This window comes from Beta vulgaris, chromosome 1 (assembly GCF_026745355.1).
Source record: "Beta vulgaris subsp. vulgaris cultivar EL10 chromosome 1, EL10.2, whole genome shotgun sequence".
NCBI classification, from domain to species: domain Eukaryota; kingdom Viridiplantae; phylum Streptophyta; class Magnoliopsida; order Caryophyllales; family Amaranthaceae; genus Beta; species Beta vulgaris.
Window position 1 is genome coordinate 56,109,294 of NC_079202.1, and position 20,457 is coordinate 56,129,750.

Here is a 20,457-nt window from a genome sequence, read left to right on the forward strand (position 1 = left end):
TATTTATAGTGTAGGTGGCAGTATATTATGCATTAACCCAAAATTCAGCAGGAAAATCAGAATGAATGATCATAGTACGATCCATTTCAACAATATGACGATGTTTGCGTTCTGCAACACCGTTCTGAGCTGGAGTGTGGGGACAAATTTTTTTTGAAAAATTATGCCATTGTCACAAAAATGTTGTAGAATAGGGGAATTATCAAATTCCCTACCTCCATCACTTTGAAAAGTTTTAATCTTGTAATTAAATAGATTTTCAACCATCTTTTGAAAAACAAGAAATTGAGAATAAGCTTCTGATTTTCGACGTAAGGGATAAATCCATGAATATCGCGAAAAATCATCAAGAAACACAACATAATAACGATATAATTGATTTGACAAAACAAGAGATTGCCAAAGATCACTGTGAATTTTATATAATGGATATAGAGAAACATGTTCAACTGAATCAAAAGGTAAACGATGTATTTTTCCTAACTTACATCCAACAAAATCATCATGAACATTAGAAGTACATGTGATAGACTTATTTGAACATAAAGATCCTAAGATGCTAGGAGATGTATGTCCACGACGAGCATGCCAAACGTCACCCGATTCCTTAGTGGTTAGGAAAGCAGGAATTGAAGACTCGGGAGGGACAACAATGGCTGAAGAGGGTAGACACCTTGTTTACTGGATCCCCGAAGCAGAACCTCCCCTGTTGTCTGGTCCTTAACATAAACAAATTTTTTATCAAAACTCACAACACAATCATTTTCTTGACACAACTTGTTAACGGATAATAAATTATGTTTCAAGTTAGGAACATGACATACAGATGATAACTGGAGAAGACGACTTGTAGTTTTTAATGTTAAATTACCAATACTTTTAATAGGGAGTAAGGTACCATCACCAACTACAACAGAGCTAGACCCAGTATAAGGAGTTTTAGCAGAAAACTTACCATCTTGAGGGGTCATGTGAGATGCAGCTCCTGGATCCGGGTACCAGACTGAATCATTAGCTTCACCACCAACAGACAATGCAGCTAGGGCTCGAGTGACACTTTCAGATGAAGAGGGAACAAAGCTGGAATTGAATCTTTGAGGACAATAGGCAGCTTGATGACCTGGAAACCAACATAAACCACAAGTATCGGAAGTAGGGGTACAATTTACATTGCTACTTGATGAATTATTCCCTGCTAAAGACAAATCATTAGTAATAGAGTCTATGCAAGGCATACTATAGGATGACAAGTTAGAATATTTACTCATACCATTAAAACGTCCCCGATTAGCATTGTGGTTGTTGTTGTTGTTGTTGTTGTTGTTGTTGTTGTTACCAGAACCACAAGAAGTGTTGTTATTGTTATTGTTACCATCATTACCTCGATTATTTTGATTTCTACCATTATCCCCCTCGATTTCTATTATTCCTCCCTCTATTTCGGCCACCAGAATTATTCCTAGAGGGAGAACTAGAACTAAATCCTAGAGGGAGAACTAGAACTAGAGGACTGAACGGCCATCAAGGCATGATGCGCAGATGATTCAAAATTATCCTTTGAACTCTTAAGGCATTGTTCATGAAGCAGTAGTTTAGGACGCAAATCATCAAAACTAAGGGGAAACGGGTAATGCAGCAAAGTAGTGACAATATGATTGTACTCAGAATCACGACCCAACCCAAATAACGTATGCTAAACTAAATCCTGAGTAGAGACAGGTTACTGAATAGCAGCTAAGGAATCAACAATAATATTAATCTCACGTAAATAACCATCCATAGACTACGATTCACTCTTCTTAATACGAGTTAGACGACCCTTCAATTCCATAGATCTGGCCATACTAGCATGCATAAATCTATTGCAAACGATCCCAAATTTCCACGGAAGTAGATAAATCATGAACATCAACAAAAACATCGCGAGACAACGTGGCAAAAATCCAAGATTTAATTTGTTGATCCAGACGCAAATATTTATAGAACTGAGTATTAGGAATCGAAACACTACATGCATCAACAATAGTAGCATGAGGGATGGAAACAGTGCCTTCAACCATACCAAGCAATTGATGGGAAAGAAGCAAACAAGTAATTTGAGTTTTCCACAACAAATAATCCTCAGGAGAAGATAGAGTAATAGTTACCAAATTACTGAGGTTGGGGGCTGAGAGTTGTGGTAGAGCAAAGACCGACGAAGAAGACGTCGAAGGCGCCGAGAATAGGATGGTTGCCGGCGCAGTAGTGGCAAGGGTGAAACTCGGCGGGATGCGCGGAGAGGCCCACGAGGCCGAACTTGGCGATGCGGTGGCATTGAACACCGAAGAGAACCACCGCCTGTAGCAAAGAAGGGTTGCGTGTAGATCTCGGCTGGAGCGAACTGCGACATGGCAGCGCTGAGGGTCGTTGGCTGGCCGTGTTCGCCGATGAAGAAAGGCGGCGTGGAGGCGACCGGGACAACGGAAGTTAGCGGCGCAGGGATCGTAGAAGAGACCGGTGAGGAGGAAGTCATGGAGTGGAAATAAAATTCGATGGTGCTTCCTCTTTTTTTTTTAGAAAACCTAAGCTCTAATATCATGTACAAGTATGGAGAATAATTGTGTTAACCTGAATTAGGTTAACCCTGACATTTAATATATTATATATATAATTATATATTATATATATTAATATATATATATATATATATATATATATATATAGTGTTACAATACAGACCTAAGACTAGTAAAAGTCCCTACTATCCTTTTACATATAATATATCTCTAATATGTAGAAGCAATGCAAATTTTTCAAATACCAGCAAAGGATGGAGATTGTCAGATTTCCCTTCTTTTTGAAGGTCTAGTGTTAATTTACCCATCTGATTAATTTGTAGCACAAGGTATGAGACATGAAACACTTGGAACAATGGGCATGAAAAATCTTACTAACCATGGTCCATGCAAATATGCAATAATCACACATTACTCATCCGAAACCTCCCCCTATAAAGAAAATATAATTACACCCCCTTTCCTACCTATCTCGCACTTCCTTTGAAAATCAATATTTAATGGCCGGTTTACATGTAGCAAATGGTGGAAAGTGGAAACAGTAAGCCAACTATGTAGAATAATAATATAAATCTGTTTTTTTACATGTAATATTTTTCACTTTCACAATTCACACTTGCTCATATATAATTGTAATCATTAATATTTTTAAATATATACTTGTAAGCGATTTGATTTGCATGGACCCGGTTCATATAAACATTAGTATGCATTACGCCAAAAACACGTATTATTTGTGAACAATCCACTATATCATTCAGAAACCACTATATATCATACGAAAATTCACTATATCATTTGAAACATACTATACATGCATAAACTACGTCATTTCAAAATAATCCATTATATCATTCAGTAACTTATTATATCATGCTAAAACCAAATCATTTTTCAGCAATCCACCATATCATTCGACATTCACTATATCTATATCATGCAGATACTCACTATATCATTCATACATGCACTATATCATGCAGAAACTACATCTTTTGATATGTTAAAACATGTGTCACGATATATATATATATATATATGTATACTACACAACCTACATCTTACTACATGTTAAAATATTAGAACTAAATCCTTCAGTAAACATATAATTTCACTATATGTTTTTCGTTAATAAAATCCACTATGTTATATATAAGTTCACTATATCTCTATAAAACTCACTATATATATATGAAGTTAATATCACTTACCAAATTGGTACACACTAAGCTAGTATGCACCGGGTCCATTTAAGTTTTTTTTTTAATTTGTAAGAACTATAAAAGTTGAAATCTTGTAATAGAAGTATATATTGTTAAAATCAAACAACGTCTTACATGCTAAAAGAAGTATTTGAATAGTCAAAAGTCAATTTGTTGCAAGTAAAAAAAATAAAGTATCATATATAAATCATAATAACCAAGGATGGTTTGGCTTAATGGTTAAGATCGAGGTGCTATGAACGATAGGTCACAACAAGTTCGAATCTCCCTCCCTATTTTTGTACTTTGTACTGCTTTTGTTGCTCATATGGATCAAAAGATATATATATAAAAATCATAATATAAAAGGAAATATAACCATGAATCGTGATTATAACTAATTTGCTTGTTAAGTAGCTCGATTTAGAATTTTTCACAGGGAATGTGGATCGCGAAATATCCCCATATACGATGCTTTTGTACTTTTCTAATTTCTGAGTGGCAAGGATGAAAGATCTGAACTGTAGTTTAATTTAATGCTCTCACAAACCGGTCAACTAAGTGCTCCTGTAACGCGTTAATCACGACTTCTACAACCATTATCCCAATTATTAAATCATGGTTTACGTATTTATTATGTGCCAAATTGACTATAAGGGTGTGCTTTTTTGGTGAAATAACATTTCAAGAACTTTTTATTATTGGATTAGTGTAATTGAAATGATAAAAAATATTTAGCTTTTAAAATAGTGGTAGCTAATGAAGTAGCTTTTCAAAGCATAACATAATTCATGCTGTTCTTTCTTTCTTTTTTTTAAATTTAATTCATGCTGTTCTTTTTCTTATCTAACGAATAGTTTTGCTGTAAACTTATTCCTTTTGATGATGTTTTTTTTTTTTTTTTTTTTGATAATATATAGATAGAAAGAAACAGACAGATTATCAGTTATCTACTTGCCTTCCTTGCCTTGATGGCAATGGAGTGGGCTTTAATAACCTTTTTCCTACTAACATCTATACTTAATATATTAAAAAGTGTGCATAAATCCCATGACCTCATGGTTCATGTACTAACCATTAGATTAAGTTGTATTTAGTGTTATCATATCAAAGTACAATATTAATAAATGAAAATTTTTCTTACTCGGGACATAGTCCGGGCCGAATAACTAGTAAGTAATATTAAAACTTGTTAAGCGATTAAATAACGAAGTAATATCCCTTATAATTGTTCTAACTACTTGCGGTGACGCTTCATGTGGCAAGCTCAACCTTCTGATAATATTGCTGCAGTCCGTCAAAACTTCAAGTTTATTCATGCTACACTGAAGGACAATCTTCAGGCTTAGTAGAATTGCCTTTGCCTAATTGCCTCTGCTTGTAAACTCGACATTGCTTGCATTTTCTCACCGCCACACTCTACTTCCATCCCCTTCTCTATGAGTGTCCATCCATATGTTGCTTACCATTCTTCATGCACTCCATACATTTCTTTTTTCCAAGCACCATCAACAATTAGCCGCCACCCTGCATCCTCTTTTATCCAGTTCTAATGTTGTGTTCTTAGTAAAAGTTAACATTTATGGCTCTGCCCGGTAATTTCCAACCACTAAGGGCTCGTTTGGTTTACATGGGAAGTAATTTCCTATGGGAATTTACATTTCATGTGAAATTCTTTCCCTTGTTAATTTCTTAGGAATTAGACAAAATTATTTGGTTGACACCATAGGAAATTACTCACCAGGGGGGCTTGGTGAGTGATTTCCCATGTTTTATGGGAAATTATATTTCCCTTGGAATTCGTATTTCCTATGCTTCTCCAATTTTCCTCCAACCAAACACAACACCCATAATGTATTTCCTAGGAATTTCTATTTCCAAGGGAAATAACTTCCAACCAAACAACACCTAATAGTTAGTACAACAATATCTTTATGAGCAAACCCTTATTATAGCAACTTATGTAAAATCCAAATGATTATAAGGCTATATCGCTATATCTCTCTCTCTTTATTTCCAATTATTTTAGTTTCAAAATATTTATAATTGCCCACCTTTCTTTTTGGAATTACTTCTTCGAAGTCCTAATAGATGTATCATGTTGTCTTTTTACACTATTTAGATGTCACTTTTAATCAATTTAGTTACCGATTTATTAAGATAAATGTCATTATTTAAATTATTATTGTGTTAATCTCAATATATATTTATAAAATATTATTTTTCATAATTATTAATAATATATAATTGAATATTTGATGGTTAAAGTTATACATCATAAAATATGTCCACTCAATATGATGAAATAACGAAACTAATTGTAACACGAGTACATGTCATTATGGCATTATATATCTACAAATGGAAAATAGGTGATGACTAAGCAAAATAATTGAGGATTTAAGATTAGAAAGGTTGGCTTGATATTTCAAAATAATGCGACAAGTTAGGAAAGTTAGAGTTTAGACCAACAACTTTACGAAGTTGGCATATGAAACTCGAATGGTTATCAACTTTGTCTTAAAAATTTGGTTGCTTCAACCTCTCTTCTTTCGCTACAAATTACAAACAGCGCCTTTTTCGGATTCTAATTAGAACGTGTGAAGAGGAAGCTTGTTCACACTAATTATTTACAACACATTAGAGATTGTTTCCAAATATTAAGAGAATTGCACTCTAAAAAAAACTAAACTTCTATACGTCGCCCATTATTTACTAAAATCGCGCAAATTTACACACAAATAGACTATAATACCTTTATTTATGTTTTCTGATTTTTTTACCCTCTTCTCTCTCACTTATCTACTTTCCCATTTTTTTCCTTCACTTTTTCATCTTCTTCTTTCACTCTTCCATCCATTCACTCAGCTTGTAAAAAAATGTCTGGGGAAAATCCAAACAAGAAGAAAAAAATTATCCTTCGTCCTGCAACAGAAATTACACTTGCAAGGGCTGCAGAGGCAACATGACACTGAGAGGAGGCGGAAGCGGCGGCTTTGGCGGCGGAGCTTGCGGCAGCAGAGGAAATGGACGCCGAGGAACCGGCAGCGTCATCTCAGGTAATTTTTTTTTACACAAATTTCAAGCCAACGTTTGCCCAGGAAGATCTCTCATGGAAGGATCGTCTGTCCAGGACGATCCTTCCAAGGAGCGATCGTTGGCCAGGACAAATTTTTGATAATATTAATCATCAATATTAATCATCAATATTCGTACTCTTATAATAATTTTTGATAATATTAATCATCAATATTACTAATCTATGTCTTTAGATTTAAACAAATTTTTAATCTGTAAAAAATAAAATAAGGTAAAGGATAATCGTCATCAATCAATAAGATTGAGTAGGACATATAATATACAAATAAGTGGATAAAAAATCTCCCAACATATCCTTACTTTTTGTTTTCCACGATTTCATGATTTTTTTATTAGGAGAGATAATTGGTTTTAAGACCATCCCTTGCTATGCTAAAGGCCTGCAGGGAACACCAACTTAGATGTTGGGCAAATGGCTTGACAACCCAGAAGACAACAGGACTAAATATACTCTGCCACCACAAGGTTTATTATAGGAAGTTTACAAATTTCAGTTTTTCAACATTAATTTTCAAAATAAGCATGATCAGCATACGACTTATATATATCATCTGATTTTAAAAATGTGAAAACTAGAAACTGAAAAATGATATTGATGTCAAACGAGACCCACGAGACCAACTAGGCAAAATGAGCTTGATTGTCCCGCACTATTGGCTACTTGGCCACCTCTACTCAGTGAATCTTTACAAATGAGGGGTTTATTTGAAGTGTTGATGAAAAATTGAGAGAATAGTGAAATAACGAGGGTAAACATACAATTATATTATCATCTTCAAAGTGACATGTAAAATAAGAAGAAATTTTAACTGCTAACAAAGATTTATTATATCTCCATCTTATCATAATCTACTAGAAAATTTTCCACATCAGAGTTGCATTCTTGATTAAGTAATTGACCATCAACTCTGAATTTATCCAATCAACTAACAATTAATAATCTAATATGCAGTGGCCTGATTGGTCAGGTGCCTCACCAATCACGTTTAATGATTCACACTCGTATACTATTCATGATAAGGATCGTTTTCACACTATTGTCATCATACTAAATAAATTCAATTGCATAAAAAAAAAACTAGAATGAATTATTTGATGGTGAAGTGGTCAAATTTTGGTTGTGGATGTACATGACTTGGAATTTTCCTCTTACGAACCCACTATAAGATTTTTTGAATAATGGAAACTAAAATATCTGTCTCCAAGTGGGCTATATATACCCTTAAGGTTCTAAGAAGAAAATTCATCAACCAATAATTTTTAGCTCAATATTACTCTATAATTGTTCTTCTTAAATATAAACTGTTTGATTTTGTGCCTTTGATTGGAAGTAATGTCGGACGGCGAGGAGCACCACCGCGGCCTCTTTCACCGCCACAAGGAGGAGGAGAAGGAGGAGAAGGAGCCTAGAACTGCTGAAGAGGAGTTGAAACATCACAAAAACCTTGGGCACATTAGCAAGGCTACCGCCCTTGCTGCTGGTGCTTATGCCTTGGTATGTTATTGTCATTTCTTATAAGTACATTCTTAGAAATTGTTGTCCATTTTATTAGATCTTACCTCTAGATTCTTATAATTGATTATTGTATTTTTTTTAATGAGAAAAAATAAGTCTATAAGTAGAGATAGGATAAAAAAAAAGAAGCAAATTTCAAGTAAAATTTTGAAATTATATGCATATGTTATGTAATGCATCTATAATGGTAAATTTGAGAACATGTTTAATAATGCTAAGTATATCCACAATGTGTTTTTAATTAATATGTTATTTTTTTATCCAAATCATAATAATCATATGTTCCGTCAACTCGTAACTAGCAATTATTTCAAAAATTATTAAAAGAGACAAATTAACCTAGTCATTAGCGGGCTAATTTTCTTTTTAATATTGGGCTTATCATTGCCTAATCTTAATTTAAAAGTAGACGGTCTCCTACAAGACAAACTCTAGTTATTTATACTCCCTCCGTCCCATAATATAAGTCATGTTTCCTTATAAGGTGTCCCAAAATATAAGTCTTATTTCTATTTTCAATCAATAATTATTCCCAAAATACCCTCATGAAAATAGTTTAATTCCCAAAAAGTCATCATAATTTCAGCTTCGAATGCACCATTATTAATGACAAAATGGAATCTTTTACCCCATTGAACTCCTCTACACATTAAACCATGCAACATTAAATGACAGTTTTTATTTTTTGTTAAAAAGAAAAAAAACAATGCAAGTTTTTCTCAATAAAAATAATTTTTTTTATTCAAATAAAACAAAATTTCATTTAACCTTAATTCTCGAGTAAAAACAGAACCAGAACTTATATTATGGGACGGAGGGAATACTATTTTTGGATACTCATAAAAAAAGAATTTAAAAATAAAACTGATGATGGTCAAAATTCCAAACATACCCAATTTATTAAGATTATTGAGCAGAAAAGTTGATGAAATGACATGATTAATGTACAGCATGAGAAGCACAAGGCAAAGAAGGACCCAGAGAATGCTCACAAGCACAAGACAGCAGAGGAAATTGCAGCCACACTTGCTGTAGGAGCTGGTGGTTTTGCATTCCATGAACATCACAAGAAGAAGGAAGCCAAGGAAAGAATCGAAGATGAGGGTCGTAGCGGCTACTAATCTTGTGTAAAATTTTACCTTTGTTGAATAATCATTGTGAAAATAAAGTTCAACATAGGAGAGTTTTTTTATTTTTATTGTACACATGTAATTTTGTTTTTGTGAGTATTGAGTTTATCAATATTCTTATCATTGTATTTCTACCAAAAAAATTCTAAAAAAATTATTTTGTGCCTAGTTTTGTTGATTGAATATTGGAGTTCTTACCTTCACTTAATGGCTTGATCCATCTCTATATTTGCCTTCTTGCATTTACGAATCGTCAAATGTGTCACCAAGGTTGATCTCAACATTTTAAGTTTGGATCAAGACTCTTTCTTCTTGAAAAAAAGAAAAAAAGTGGATACCATGTTCGTTTTATGATGATTTTTATCAATGTATTTATTGGAGTTTAAATATCTTTATTATATATTAGTATAAATTATAATGATTGAATATTATACTCGTTGAGATGTTTCAAATAAGATCCTAAATGACTATTTTTTTCAGAAGAATTTCGAGAGTTCTTTCTAACTATGAATAGTGTTAAGATTCCAAGTGAGAAAAATATAATAATATTGAGCGAATATATTTGTACTTATCCTTTGGTTTATTTCATCTCTAAATCGTAATCATGAAAAATTCTACCTTGGAAATTAATTTCCTCACCCTTACTTGGGACGGACCACATAATGAAGAAGATAGTAAGCAACTAAGCTCTACGCATCATATTTCCGGCAGATGCAGCACGGGCACATGGAGTCAATACACAATGCCAAGGGCCCATTTACTCTCCAATCTATGTGCTCAATGATTATGCTAAGAAAAGCTTATTTATAAATGACCCTAAAACAAAGAAATAGCAAAAACAAAAAAAAAGTTGAAGATTTGTTTTTATATAAGGTAAGGAAAAGAAGGTACGCACGAAGGAGTTCTCACCTTATAAGCTACAAGGATGTTTTGAAGAGTAGAAGAAGTACAATCTTTTATACAAAATTGACTATCTACTAAGTGGCCCACGTTAGCAATCCAATCAGCTATTTTGTTAGTTTCCCGGTAGATGTGGCGAATATCCCATGACGTAAAAGAGCTGAGGAAAGTGTGAATGTCTCTGACGATGTTGGAAATATGTTATGGTGGTGACCACATTCCTTTAATTGAGTTGATGACCATTTGATTGTCTCCTTCGATGATGATGTGTTAAATGTGGTGTTTAAGGGCCAAGATGATACCATGATGAAGTGCCAAAATTTCTGCCATGTAAACGGTGGTGGATCCGAGTTTGAATGTTAGAGTTGTGAGAAGCTCCCCAACTGAGTCTCTAATAATGATGCATGTTGTTGTTGAAGAATTTTGTGAACTGTTGGATGTTGAATGTTGTCGAACTGAGCCCTCAAAGTTGAGTTTGAAAGAGTTTTGAGGTGGAGGCTCCCATGCAACGAGGATGAAGTTAGTGTGGTGATGAGTGGTGGTGGAATGATTGATGTGAGAATGTGAGAACGGGGAACTTGTGGAGAAACAGTTGTCCATCGTTTCTCTAAGGATCCATTCTTTTTGAAGGAACTTTCACTAGGGGAAAAAACATAAAGGGCTGCGCAGGAAGGGCTGCGCTTTTCGTAAAAGCGCAGCCCTACTAGTGAAGGGCTGCGCTTTTCGTAAAAGCGCAGCCCTACTAGTGAAGGGCTGCGCTTTTTTAAAAAAGCGCAGCCCTACTAAGAAGAAGGGCTGCGCTTTTTAAAAAAGGCGCAGCCCTTCACTAGTAGGGCTGCGCTTTTTCAAAAAATGTGAGACAAATGTTTATCTTCTCTTCTGTTTAATTTCAGAAAATGTGAGACAAATGTTTATGGGAGTTTGTGAGAGAGAAGAGAAGATGAGAGAGAAGAGAGGGTGAGAGATAAGGAGGAAAGGAATAATGAGGGACGTGAGAGAGGAGAGAGAATGAGGGATAATATATTTGACGAATCCCCGCTCAATATTTCAAAGCGCGCGATTCCGAAATTTCAAAATTTTTCAGGAAGGGCTGCGTTTTTTTGAAAAAGCGCAGCCCTTCTGTAGGTAAGAAGGGCTGCGCCTTTTTGAAAAGCGCAGCCCTACTAAGTGAAGGGCTGCGCTTTTTTAAAAAGCGCAGCCCTTCTGCTTAGTAGGGCTGCGCTTTTTTAAAAAAGCGCAGCCCTTCCTGAAAAATTTTGAAATTTCGGAATCGCGCGCTTTGAAATATTGAGCGGGGATTCGTCAAATATATTATCCCTCATTCTCTCTCCTCTCTCACGTCCCTCATTATTCCTTTCCTCCTTATCTCTCACCCTCTCTTCTCTCTCATCTTCTCTTCTCTCTCACAAACTCCCATAAACATTTGTCTCAAAAACCCATTTTAAGTTTTTCCGATTTGCACTAAACATGACGACGGAGTCCGATTGCCTATTGTGATACCTTTTCGGAAGCAGAACGAGCCAACAAGTCAAACTCACTGCTTAGCGGTGATGTTTAGGCTTTTTAAGCCATCCGAGTTCGTTTAAGCCTCCAAATAGCCATTTTAAGTTTTTCCGAAATTTTTTTTTCCTTTAAATTATGTATTTGGGTTTTGTTTTATGTATTTAAACATTATTAGGTTGTAGTTCTTGTATTTTTTCAGATCTATAATGTTCTTGTATACTTCTCTTTGTTTATATATTTTGATTAATGTTCTTGTATACTTCTCTTTGTTTTGATTAATGTTCTTGCTTGTATACTTCTCTTTGTTTTGAATGTTATTCTTGTATACTTCTCTTTGTTTATTTTGATTAATGTTATTCTTGTATACTTCTCTTTGTTTATTTTGATTAATGTTCTTGTTATACTTATTGTATACTTCTCTTTGTATATTAGTTTTTGTTCCTTTTTTTCATTTTCGTTTCATTCTTTTTATTGTTTTGGGTTTAGTATTTCGTTTCGTTTTCTCTCTTCTCTTCTGTTTAATTTCAGAAAATGTGAGATTATGAGTAAAAAAATGACAAAAAAAAAAAAAAAAAATTTTTTTTTGGTAGGAAGGGCTGCGCTAGTTAGGAAAAAGCGCAGCCCTTCTAGCCCAGAAGGGCTGCGCTTTTTCCTAACTAGCGCAGCCCTTCTGGGCTAGAAGGGCTGCGCTTTTTCCTAACTAGCGCAGCCCTTCTAGCTTAAGGGCTGCGCTTTTCTAGCGCAGCCCTACTTAAAAAGTGAAGGGCTGCTACTGAAAGGGCTGCTGTCAAAAAGCGCAGCCCTACATGCCTTTTTTAGCGCAGCCCTTCTTCATTTTTCCACTAGTGTTTGCTTTAGGTAGGATTCAATGGATATTTACTTTGACATTATTAAAAATAACATCATTCCTTTCTTTCCATTACTCCAAATAATAAAGATAATTTTTGAAGAAGGTTTTTGTGAATTCTTAAATCGGAGAGAGTTTAACACTGATTCTGAATTAATGTGATGTGGGTACCAATCTTTCATATCTTGCAAATCTCATAGGGATTGAGGCAATGACAAGAGGCAAAAAGGTGGTTTATAGATTCCTCAGCAAAGTTGAGGAAATTGTAGTTGCTAAAAGGAATGATTTGGCTTTTGGCTAAGATTTGACGCACTCCTAAGCTATTAAGGCAGATTTGCCAAAGGAAAATTTGTAGTTTTGGTGATTTAACTGTAAAGTTTTCTGAAGAGAACGATCCCCAAATTGGTTAGGGACATGGTGAATAGGAATTGGAATTCCGTTAATCATTTGGATTAAATGGTCTGGTAGTAAGCTTCTTAGTTTTTGTAGATCCCAAGTTATATTTGGAAGGATGAATTGACTTAGTCAAATTGGCACATCTAATGGATTGTGTGAGGCAGAAAGCATATTCATGACCTCCATATAGGGGACTCCTGAGGTTTGGGGGAGCAACTGAAGAAGGATTGTCGGTTTAACACCCCTAGGTGTTTAAGAGTCCACTAGTAGATATTGTCTTTTTTGGGACCTAACCTGCAAGGATTTGCTTTGATGCAAGACCAAAGTCCTACTCAAGAGGCATCTATTAGGTTGAGGTGTCCATCTCTATATAAAGAAGGTTTCGTTCTCCTCAATTTTCGATGTGGGATAGTCAAGATCTTAGGCACCTTCTCTTCTCCTTTAAAGAGTATGCGTCCTCATAGGCACTATACGACACCGGAATGGGTCTTGGCTCCAATCCATCTGTAACACCCATAGGTGTTCAGGAGCGCACTAGTAGTTATTGTCCTCTTTGAGTCCTAACGCTATTTAGATATCAACTTTTAATCAATTTAATTACCAATTTTTCAAGATAAATATCATTATTTTAATTATTATTGGGTTAATTTCAATGTATATTTTTTAAATATTGTTATTATAATTGTTAATAATATATAATTACAGATTTTAATGGTTAAAGTTATACATTAGTAAGTGTGTCCGGTCAATATGCTGAAATAGAGGTACTAATTGGAATATGAGTACATGGCATTGTGGCAATATATCTTTAAAAGGAACAAAGGTGATGTCTAAGCAAAATAATGGATAATTTTAAGATTAGAAAGGTTGATGGTTTGATAATACGTTGGACGACAAGTTAGAAAGGTTAAGAGTTTAGAGTTAGACCAACAACTTCAAGAAGATGACATCTGAAACTCGAATGCTTATCACTTATCTCTATTATATAAGCCAAGGGAGAAGGTGTGGTGTCCTCTTTTGAAGTGACAAAAATACCCTTAATGATCTAATTAATGGAATGAAAAAAATTACAAAAGCAAATCATTTAAAAATCTCATTCCAACTTGCCATCTAAAACAAGTTTAAAATGGTATATGCATCAAATACTTCAATCAAAAATTAAATGGACAAAATATTTATACCTTATAAAAAAAAGATGGCATATATAACGTGCACATGAAAAGTCTGAACATTCACTACCTTTCATACTCTTTAATCCAGTTAAATTAATTCATTATTTTTGTTCTTTCTGTTCATTATTCATTCACAAAAAATTAATGTTAACAATCACTCACAACCTTTTTATTTTTTTTCATTAGCAAATTAATATATCTAAATTCATCTAACTGTTGAATTTTTCACATTTAAGTTTAATCATAAATAAAGTACGAATGGAGTATCTAATAGAATAACAAATTTTGAAATTAACGCACGCATCGCGTGCATATAAAGGCTAGTAACTTATTATTGTATCAAGTATGTCTTAAATTTGGTTGCTTCAACCTATCTTCCTTCACCACAAAACGCGCCTTTTTTGGATTCTAATTAGAACATGTGAAGAGGAAGCTTGTTCACACTAATTAATTACAGCACATTAAAGATTATTTCCAAATATTAAAAGAATTGTACTAAAAAAAGTCAATTTCAATCACACCTAATTTGAATCAAACATCACCCTGATTTGTTTGTTTTTCCAGGATCACTCCTTAATTAACCTTGTCCGTCCTCTCTTTCTTCGAGTTTAAATCTTTTGTCTCATTTATTTGTGTCATTACATGTATTAATCAATAATACTTGTTCCATTAGGTTTAAAGAATGTTCTAATTTGTAAAAAATGTAAGGGCAAGAATAATTGACATCAACTAATAAGATTGAGTAACGCATGTAATGATATACATAAGTGGAACAAAAGATCTTCTCCCCATATCCTTACCTTTCATTTTCCACAATTTCATGATATTTTTTATTAGGATAGTTAAATGGCTCAATACCAACCCCTTCTATACTACTGGCCTACCGGATATAAGGGACATCAACTTAAAAGTTGGATACACATAGCCCAAAAGACAACCGAATTAAAATTCTACTGCTACCACAAGGTTTATAAGAAAGTTTATATATCTCACTTCTTCAAGATCAATTTTCAAAATAAGCATTATTATCTTGGTTGGGCAAGATTAAAAGATCCTATTAAATTACCATTTTATGTAGGTTCGGGACCGAAAAGTTCTTTCGCGATAAAAATGTTCCTTCCGGGTTGTAAAATTGAAGGGATCGTACGACCCAGATCAAAATTTTAATAACAATGGCGTCTAGCGATATCAAACAAGACCTATAATTAATAACGTACATTCGATAATATATCTCCATCTTATTATAATCTACTAGAAACTTTTCCACATCCAAGTTGCATTCTTAATTAAGTAATTGACAATCAACTATCATTTTATAATTTAATATGCTATAGACTAGGTAATGCAGTGGCCTCATTGGTCAAGTGCCTAACCAATCACGTTTAAATCCACACTCGTATACTATTCATGATAAGGATCATTTTCACATTATTGTCATCATATTAAATAAATTGAGTTGCATTAGAATAAATGTACAATGCATAATCTGATGGCGAATTGGTCATATTTGGTTGTGGATGTACATGACTAGGAATTTTCCTCTTACAAATCCACTTTTTTTTTTAATCATGGAAACTAAAATCTGTCACCAAGTGGGCTATATATACCCTTAAGGTTCCAAGAAGAAAACTCATCAACCAATATTTTTTAGCTCAATATTACTCTCTAAATTGTTGTTCTTAAATATAAACTCTTTGATTTTGTGCCTTTGATTGGAAGTAATGTCGGACGGCGAGGAGCACCACCGCGGCCTCTTTCACCGCCACAAGGACGAGGAGGAGAAGGAGGAGAAGGAGCCTAGGACCGCTGAAGAGGAGTTGAAACATCACAAAAACCTTGGGCACATTAGCAAGGCTACTGCCCTTGCTGCTGGTGCTTATGCCTTGGTATGTTATTGTCATTTCTTATAGTACATTCTTAGAAATTGTTGTCCGTTTTATTATATCTTACCTCTAGATTCTTATAATTGATTTTTTTTAATGAGGAATAACAAGTCTGTAATTAGAGATAGGTTAAAAAAAGATCTCAAGTAAAATTTTGAAGTTATATATATGCCTTACATAATGCATCTATAATGATAAATCGAGAACAAGTCTAATAGTGCTAAGTATGATCCATAATGTGTTTTTAATTAGTATGTCATTTTTCGTACAGATTAATAATAGCCATATATCCCATCAACAAAATTTATATACTATTCATAAACAAGTACTCCATTACATATCTACATTTCCTAAAATAAATTAGATTACGTTCAAATCTATGAACATACCCTTACTTAAAAGGATGAACAAAAGAATATGCGAAAAAAATAACTATTTTTATTATTATAAAATTCATAATAAATTAATGTGGTGTAAAACCATCCGAATTTATTAAGATTGTTGAGCAGAAAAGTTGACGAAATGACATGATTAATGTACAGCATGAGAGGCACAAGGCAAAGAAGGACCCAGAGAATGCTGACAAACACAAAACAGCACAGGGAATTGCAGCCACAGTTGCTCTAGGAGCTGGTGGTTTTGCATTCCATGAGCATCACAAAAAGAAGGAAGCCAAGGAAAGAATCGAGGATGAGGGTCGCAGTGACTACTAAACTTATTCTATATCTTGTGTAAAATTTTATTTTGATGAACAAAATCATATACATTGTGAAAATAAAGTTCAAGTGAGGAGAGTTTTCTTATTTTTATTGTACACATGTAATTTTTTGTGAGTATTGAGCTTATCAATATTCTTATGATCTTATCATTGTATTTCTACCAAAAAAATCTAAAAAAAATTAGTTTTGTGCCTAGTTATGTTGATTAAATGTTGGTGGCCTTACCTTCCCTTGATGGCTTGATTTAACCTCTATATTTGCCATTTTTGCATTTTGCAAATTGTTAAATGTGTCACTGAGGTCAATTTCAACATTGTAAGTTCGGACAAGGTCTCTTCGTTATGAAAAAAGAAGAAGTAGATATTAGATCGGTTTTATGATGATTTTTAGTCAAGAGTGTTGTGAAAACAGTGGAATGACCAATTCCACTGTTGAGCACAATGAATTCCACTGCCATGCATTCAATGCATGGTAGGTTTTTTCTCGCCGTATTTGTTGATTTATGCAAATACACAGTAAGTTTTTTGCCTATAAATACCGATGTAAGAAATCAGTTTCTACACATCAATGCAATACAATACTCTCTGATATATTTGCATAACTTCTCTCTCTATTTCTCACAACACGTTATCAGCACGAGTGTTCTACCGGAAATTTTTTTTAAGGTATCTTTAAAATTTTTACATCCATTTTGTTTTTAAGTTTAAATTTTTTTTTCCAAGCCCAACCCTTTTACTACCCGAACATGGACCAACAAAGTAACGGGATTAACATTGTTTTACACAATGTCTCTGTCTCGGGTATTTATTTTTGGATAGAGCGAAACAATGTGCCATTCACTACCAACCCAGCGAGGGGAACTGTAATACAGCCCCGACCCAGTAACCGTAACAACGGTACAAATACTCATACCAGAGAAAACCCACAAACCCCTGTTCCCAACACCAATAATAACCCTCCTATACAACCAGCTGAAAATCAACCTCCGCCCAGTAATAAAAGAGATAGAGATGAACAGGAAGAAACTAGTAGTAAACGTCACCATACTACTAACGCAGAAAACAAATAATTTTAACGCCACCTTCATGGAGGGCAAGGACATTTTATTTACGTTATTTTATTTTATCTGCTCTTAAACCGCCTATATGGACAGGTTAATTTTTTTTATTGCCGCCTATATGGACGGCCTAGTGAAATGATAGCATTATTATGTCTTATATGTGCAATAATGTCGTATGTATGCAGGGAACAAGCATTCAGAACATTATTATATATTATTGTCTCTAATCTTCTATTTTTTGCATTTATAGTTACATATATTATATTACCAATTTACTAGCATGCTCTAATATATATTTGTCAATATTAGAATTTTATTGCGTTGTATATTTTTTAACTGTATATGAACTGCACAGTTAGGGATAACCCTCTATAAAAGCGGATTACCATCCCCATTTTCACCACATATCCCTTATCTTCTTCCGATTTTTTCTCTCTAAACCCACAAATTTTTTTCTTCTTCCTCAACCTTCCGGCCACCATGTTTAACGCCGACGACAACCGTCCTCCACCCTCATCTTCCTCTTTTGAAGAGGATTTTAGGAAAATAAAACTCTACTTATTTCTTATAGCCGGTTTCTTTTTCCTCCTCATGGCATTAATGATATATCTCCTAATACATAAATAGGAGACAAAAAAAAAAATTTCCCCCGGAAGAATGGCGAAAAATGCACATGAATATCAATTTTTTTTGTCTTTAAGTGCATTTTAGGAAGTTTTTTTTGTTTATTCACTTGTTGTATTTTGTTTCTATTTTTGGTATTTTCTTGTTTTTTTTTGCTTAGCTTCATTATTGTTGTCGCTATTTTTAGTTTTTTTTGTTATTTATCTATAATAATAATGATATAAATCAGGGGGAGATAATATATATATGTGATTTATCATCATTACTAATTTCAAATATTTACCTATTTGTAGTCAAAAGAATGGGAGATCTAGTGAAAAGACAATTTAACATACTAGATCTATCTGGGCAAAAGTTTTTAGAATGGACGGTGGACGCCCAAATGAATTTAAAGGCCCAAGGACTGGAACATACAATCAAAGATGTGACAACCCTACAAGGGGATGCAACTACAACAGCCGCATCAGTTAAAATTGCGACTGTACAAGAAAAGGCAAAAGCCTTAGTCCTCCTGAGACATCATTTACATGAAAGTTTAAAAAGTGAATATCTACTTGTGGATGATCCAAAAGAACTATGGGATAGCCTAAATGAAAGATATGGGCATCACAAAAATGTGCTTCTCCCAAAGGCACATTATGACTGGACCAATCTGAGGTTCCAGGATTTTAAAACGGTCAGTGATTACAATTCAACATTGTTTAGAATTGTATCATTGTTAAGATATTGTGATCATCCCATCACAGAAGAGCAAATGATAAACAAAACGCTCTCCACTTTCCACGCCTCTAATATCATATTGGCAGAACAATACAGGTTCAGAGCTTTCAAAAAGTACTCTGAGCTAATCTCAGTACTACTTGTGGCTGAACAAAATAATGATCTTTTGCTGAAAAATCATAATCTTAGACCTACGGGGTCTTCAGCCACTCATGAGATAAATGCTATAGAAAGCTCTAATCCACCAGAAGCAAATGCTATACATAGTGGTGGACGCGGTAATTACAACGGTCGTGGGAGAGGACGTGGTAATTACCGTGGCCGGGGCGTGGACGTGGAAGAGGCCGATTTTCCCCAAGAAATAATAATTTTAAACATTCTGATAAAAATTGGGGACAATCATCTGGAAATCAGAGGCAGACGTCCTATAAAGGAAATGATACTTGCCATAGATGTGGCATGACTGGGCACTGGGGCCGCACATGTCGTACTGCCAAACATTTGGTAGATCTATATCAAGCTTCAATAAAAAACAAAGGAAAAAATGCTGAAGCAAACTTTGTTAATGAAGCCACTACATCCATGCCCAGCCTTGATGTTTCAGATTTTTTTATGGATGATGCTGAAGTTGAAAATAAGTTTGTTTAGATCACAATCGATTAATGTGCTTAGTTTATTTCAACTGCTTCAATATCCACTTTCATGTATTTGTTCCTTATTATTAATAAAAATACGTATTTTTCTTATACTAATCATCGTATTTATTATTTATGAAGATATGAATTCATCAGAAGTTGGAACTAAAGAACAATGTCTCCTGGACAGTGGGACAACACACACCATATTGAAAAATAAAGAGTATTTTTCAAAACTTACAATATTCCAAGCAAATGTTAGTACAATTTCTGGGACAGCCAAGCTAATTGAAGGCTCTGGAAAAGCTTGCATTATATTTCCAAATGGGACAAAATTGATAATTAATGACGCATTATATTCGAGTAAATCTCGAAGGAACCTCATAAGTTTCAAAGATGTACGTCAGAATGGTTACCATTTGGAAACAATGACGGTGAACAAAGAGGAATTCATATGCCTAACGGCAGAGAAAAACGGCAAGAAATACATCTATGA

At 34.2% G+C, this 20,457-nt stretch overlaps 2 protein-coding genes across 2 annotated transcripts; both read left to right on the forward strand.

Moving 5' to 3' along the window:
* Positions 1-8,085: 8,085 nt before the first annotated feature.
* LOC104889661 (abscisic stress-ripening protein 1) lies at positions 8,086-9,670 on the forward strand. The gene is made up of 2 exons (XM_010674937.4): positions 8,086-8,351; positions 9,323-9,670. Exons 1-2 carry the CDS (start codon positions 8,190-8,192, stop codon positions 9,491-9,493), a joined length of 333 nt encoding a protein of 110 aa, XP_010673239.1. The 5' UTR covers positions 8,086-8,189; the 3' UTR covers positions 9,494-9,670.
* A 6,135-nt stretch (positions 9,671-15,805) lies between these two features.
* Positions 15,806-17,117, forward strand: LOC104889652 (abscisic stress-ripening protein 1). Its single transcript, XM_010674925.4, has 2 exons — positions 15,806-16,206; positions 16,746-17,117. The coding sequence occupies exons 1-2, from the start codon at positions 16,042-16,044 to the stop codon at positions 16,914-16,916; spliced, it is 336 nt and encodes a 111-aa protein (XP_010673227.1). The 5' UTR covers positions 15,806-16,041; the 3' UTR covers positions 16,917-17,117.
* Positions 17,118-20,457: the final 3,340 nt, after the last annotated feature.

Coding starts and splice junctions, on each gene's coding strand:
- LOC104889661 (XM_010674937.4), top strand. CDS start 8,190: ATGTCGGACGGCGAGGAGCACCACCGCGGCCTCTTTCACCGCCACAAG. Junction 8,352..9,322: donor CTGCTGGTGCTTATGCCTTG/GTATGTTATTGT, acceptor ATTAATGTACAG/CATGAGAAGCACAAGGCAAA.
- LOC104889652 (XM_010674925.4), top strand. CDS start 16,042: ATGTCGGACGGCGAGGAGCACCACCGCGGCCTCTTTCACCGCCACAAG. Junction 16,207..16,745: donor CTGCTGGTGCTTATGCCTTG/GTATGTTATTGT, acceptor ATTAATGTACAG/CATGAGAGGCACAAGGCAAA.